Source organism: Macaca nemestrina, chromosome Y (genome assembly GCF_043159975.1).
Source record: "Macaca nemestrina isolate mMacNem1 chromosome Y, mMacNem.hap1, whole genome shotgun sequence".
NCBI classification, from domain to species: domain Eukaryota; kingdom Metazoa; phylum Chordata; class Mammalia; order Primates; family Cercopithecidae; genus Macaca; species Macaca nemestrina.
Genome location: NC_092146.1, coordinates 1,003,333 through 1,008,332, shown reverse-complemented (window position 1 = coordinate 1,008,332; position 5,000 = coordinate 1,003,333). Strand labels below are relative to the sequence as shown.

At 48.8% G+C, this 5,000-nt stretch overlaps 1 protein-coding gene across 7 annotated transcripts in view; it reads right to left on the bottom strand.

The window, feature by feature from the left end:
* Positions 1-5,000, bottom strand: part of LOC105478257 (colony stimulating factor 2 receptor subunit alpha) — a 42,608-nt gene that overhangs the window by 25,682 nt on the left and 11,926 nt on the right. For 5 of the 7 annotated variants that reach the window (XM_071089371.1, XM_071089367.1, XM_071089372.1 and 2 more), the window contains one exon: positions 2,698-2,799. The exons of 1 other annotated variant lie outside the window; for it this stretch is intronic. In XM_071089371.1, coding sequence (XP_070945472.1) covers positions 2,698-2,799 — 102 coding nt within the window. Of the gene's footprint in view, positions 1-2,434; positions 2,674-2,697; positions 2,800-5,000 lie in introns of those variants that run through there. One more of the 7 variants, XM_071089370.1, reaches the window with a different exon arrangement.

The following is a 5,000-nucleotide window of genomic DNA, read 5'->3' as shown; positions in this document are numbered from 1 at the left end:
CTCTCTTTCTTTTCTTTCTTTCTCTTCTCTCTCTCTCTCTCCTCGGTCTCTCTCTCTCTCTTTTCTTTCTTTTCTTTTCTTTTTTTTTTTTTTTTGAGATGTAGTCTCGCTCTATCACCCAGGCTGGGGTGCAGTGGCCGGATCTCAGCTCACTGCAAGCTCCGCCTCCCGGGTTCCCGCCATTCTCCTGCCTCAGCCTCCCGAGTAGCTGGGACTACAGGCACCCACCACCATGCCCGGCTAATTTTTGTATTTTTAGTAGAGACGGGGTTTCACCGTGTTGGTCAGGCTGGTCTCGAACTCCCGACCTCAGGTGATCCACCCGCCTCGGCCTCCCAAGATTCCGGGATTACAGGCGGGAGCCACCGCACCCGGCATTTCCTGTTTTTTCTCTTCCCACCTGGCTCTAGGAGGTGAAGTTCACGGCTGGAACCTGCTGAGTTTCCTCTGTCACCCGCATGGCCCCAGGACATCCCACATCCTCAGGAATCTGTTCCTCCCTTGTCCACCTTCCCTCCTTTTCTCAGCCCCCTTTGCTGTTTCTGAAAAAAGGAGATTTCTACTGCAGTAATACTCAAAAACCACCTGAAGACTGGAGGAGGTGGCTCACGCCTCCAATCCCAGCATTTTGGGAGGCTGAGGCAAAAAACTGGCTTAAGCCCAGTAGATTGAGATCAGCCTGGGCAACACAGCAAGACTGCATCTCTGAAAAAAACACAGTTTTTTAAAAGTTTAAATTAGGCAGGCGTGGTGCTGCACATCGGCAGTCCCAGCCCTTTGGGAGGCCCAGGTGGGCGGATCACCTGAGGTCACGAGTTCAAGACCAGCCTGGCCAACATGGTGAAACCCCCGTCTCTACTAAAAATACAAAAAAATTAGCCGGGTGTGGTGGTGGACGCCTGGAATCCCACCTGCTCCGGAGGCTGAGGCGGGAGAATGGTGTGAACCCGGGAGGTGGAGATTGCAGTGAGCCGAGATCGCGCTATTGCACTCCAGCCTGGGAGACAGAGAAAGACTCCATCTCAAAAAAAAAAAAATAATAATAATAAAATAAAAAACCAGTTTTTGCAACATAGCAAGACTCCATCTCTACAAAATAAAAATAAAAATAAAATATTAAATTAGCTTGGCGTGGTGGTGCATGTCTGCAGTCCCAGCTACTCGGGAGGCCGAAGGGGCAGGTTCTTTTGATCCCAGAAAGTTGAGGCTGCAGCGACCCGAGATCGCGCCACTGCACTCCAAACTGGGTGACAGAGCGAGACCCTGTCTCAAAAAAAAAAAAAAAGAAAAGAAAAAAAAAAAAGGGAGAAAGAAAACCACCTGAATGAGAACAGGCAAAGGCGCTATCCAGAGTGATGAGACTCAGAACACGGTTCCCAAATTACGGAACCTTGGCAGTTTAAAATACAACTGACGGAATGTGAGAAAATTGCAGACACAGAAAAGCTGTCTTTGTCTGTCTTCCCTGAACCAGGTCACAAAATATCTGCAAATATTTTCCTGAAGCAGAGACCCTGACACCCTCAGTCCAGAGGGTCCCTCCCTGAAATGCAAATCAAAACCACAACGAGATATCATTCCACACCAGTCACAATGGCTATTATTAAAAAGTCAAAAAACAAGAAGCTGGGCGCGGTGGCTCATGCCTGTAATCCCAGCACTTTGGGAGGCCGAGGCAGGTGGATCACATAAGTCCAGGAATTTGAGACCAGCCTGGTCAACATGACAAAACCCCATCTCTCCTAAAAATACAAAAATTAGCTGGGCATGGTGGCGGGCGCCTGTAGTCCCAGCTACTCGGGAGGCTGAGGCAGAAGAATCGCTTGAACCCAGGAGGATGAATTCGCAGGGAGCCAAGACTGAGCCACTGCACTCCAGCCTGGGCAACAAGAGCGAGACTCTGAAGAGAAAGAAAAAGAAAAAGAAAGAAAGAAAGACAGAAAGAAAGAAATAAAGAAAGAAAGAGAGAGAGGGAGAAAGAAAGAAAGAAAGAAAGAGAGAGAAAGAAGGAAAGAAAGAAAGAAGGAAAGAGAGAAAGAAAGAGAGAAAGAAAGGAGAGAAAGAAAGAAGGAGAAAGAAAGAAAAAAGAAAGAAAGGGAAAGAAAGAAAGAGAGAAAGAAGGGAGGGAAGGAAGGAAGGAAGGAAGGAAAGAAAGAAACAACGGAAGGAAGAAACAGAGAGAGGGAAGGAGGGAAGGAAGGAAAGAGAAAGAAAAAAAGAAAAAGAAAGAGAAAAGAAATGAATCAGGAGGGAGAGAAGGATGGAAGGAAGGAGAGAAGGAAGGATGGAAGGAGGGAGGGTAGGAGGAAGAGAAGGAAGCAAGGGAGGGAAGAAGGGAGGAAGGAAAAAGGAAGGAAGCAAAGAACGAAAGAAGGAAGGAAGAAACACTTTGGCCCCAAGGAGACCTGGGTCCTCATCTTGGCCCCGTCACTACCTAGATGGTCTTTGGGTTACACCGTGGAGGTCTCTGAGCCTGTTTTCTCATCTGTAGAATGGGTGGATGGACATTAACAGCAGAAAAGGAGGTGAGGACAAGAGGAATTCTCAGCTTCTGGTGGGTCGGCTGGTGCTTACTGGGTCCCTCATAAACATTACAGATGAAATGCAAATGCACCCAGGTATCCACGTAGGTCTCCAGATGCAAGACGTCTAAACGAGGGCTGCAGGGAAGGTTCAGCCACAGGTTTCCGTACTTACCCGGTTTCTCTGGGATCAGGAGGAATGCTGGCTGCAGCAGCTCACACAGTACAAGGCTTGTGACCAGGAGAAACATGCTGCTGGCCAGAGAGAAGGGAAGAGCTGCAGGACAGAAAGCGTCACACAGTGAGAAGCGTGGCTCTCCCAGGACATTCCTGGCAGGGGACCCCAGGGAGGTGATCTGGGGAAACAAACCAGCTGCTGACCTGGTCAAATGGGGGGTCGTGGCCAGCTGTGGAAGGTCTGCATGGCCATTATTCTGTCTCCCACATGGGATTAGGACGTGGACATCTTTGGGACCATTATTCTGTCTCCCACATGGGGATTAGGATGTCGACATCTTTAGGGTCATTACTCTGTCTCCCACGTGGGGTTAGGACGTGGACATCTTTGGGGCCATTATTCTGTCTCCCACATGGGATTAGGACGTGGGTATCTTTGGGGCCATTATTCTGTCTCCCACATGGGATTAGGACGTGGACATCTTTGGGGCCATTATTCTGTCTCCCACATGGGATTAGGACGTGGACATCTTTGGGACCATTATTCTGTCTCCCACATGGGGATTAGGATGTCGACATCTTTGGGGTCATTACTCTGTCTCCCACGTGGGGTTAGGACGTGGACATCTTTGGGGCCATTATTCTGTCTCCCACATGGGATTAGGACGTGGACATCTTTGGGGCCATTATTCTGTCTACCACATGGGATTAGGACATGGACATTTTTGGGACCATTATTCTGTCAACCACATGAAAATTAAGACATGGACATCTTTGGGACCATTACTGTGTCTCCCACATGGGGATTAGGACGTGGACATCTTTGGCGTCTCAAGAGGGTCAATCTAGTGTCAAGCTTCCATGTTTCATGGGTCATGGCTCAGCTGACCTTCACGAGGGAACCCACGGCTGACACTAAAGGCAGGTTCTGACACTCTTCAAGGAAGTTGCAGTGACTTTTATTCATTTCTCATAGCTTTTACTTTCTGTTAATAATTAGTGGATTTGGGGGAACAAAACAAGAAAGGATGGCTCAGATTTTCATTTTGATAACTTTTTTTTTCTTGTTTTGCTCTTTTGTAATTTTTTTTTTTTTTTTTTTTTGAGACGGAGTCTGGCTCTGTTGCCCAGGCTGGAGTGCAGTGGCGTGATCTTGGCTCACTGCAAGCTCCACCTTCCAGGTTCATGCCATTCTCCTGCCTCAGCCTCCCGAGTAGCTGGGACTACAGGTGCCCGCCACCTCGCCTGGCTATTTTTTTTTTTGTATTTTTACTAGAGATGGGGTTTCATCATGTTAGCCAGGATGGTCTCGATCTCCTGACCTCATGATCCACCTGCCTCGGCCTCCCAAAGTGCTGGGATGACAGGCGTGAGCCACCGCGCCCGGCCCTGCTCTTTTATACTTTTTAAAAAATCTTGACTTTTGCAACAGCTATAACAGGCAAGTGAAAAAAAAAGAAAAAAAAGAGGAAGAAAAAAAGAGTGAGTACATAAAACGACATGAATGAATTTTAAATACTTATGACTAAGTGAGAGAAGCCACGTTGCGATGGCTGCAGACTGAGTCGTGCTGACACTTGGACACTGTGGAAAAGACAAAATCATGGAAATAGTAAAAAGATCAGGAGTTGGTAGGCGTTGGGCAGAGGGAGGGATGAATACATGGACCTCAGAGGATTTTTAGGGCAGTGAAACTACTCTTGATACTTCTTTATGCAGAAAAAGGAAGAAGAAGAAGAAGAAGAGGAAGAAGAAGGAGGAGGAGGAGGAGAAGGAGGAGGAGAAGGAGGAGGAGAAGGAGGAAGAGAAAGAGCAGGAGGAGAAGGAGCAGGAGGAGGAGGAGAAGGAGGAGAAGGAGCAGGAGGAGAAGGAGGAGGAGGAGAAGGAGGAGGAGGAGGAGAAGGTGGAGGAGGAGAAGAAGCAGGAGAAGGAGCAGGAGGAGGAGGAGGAGAAGGAGCAGGAGAAGGAGGAGGAGGAAAAGGAGGAGGAGAAGGAGCAGTAGGAGGAGAAGGAGCAGGAGGAGAAGGAGCAGGAGGAGGAAGAGGAGAAGGAGCAGGAGAAGGAGGAGGAGGAGAAGGAGCAGGAGAAGGAGGAGGAGGAAAAGGAGGAGGAGAAGGAGCAGTAGGAGGAGAAGGAGCAGGAGGAGAAGGAGCAGGAGGAGAAGGAGCAGGAGGAGGAGGAGGAGAAAGAGCAGGAGGAGAAGGAGCAGGAGGAGAAGGAGGAGAAGGAAAAGGAGGAGAAGAAGCAGGAGAAGGAGCAGGAGGAGGAGGAGAAGGAGAAGGAGGAGGAGGAGAAGGAGGA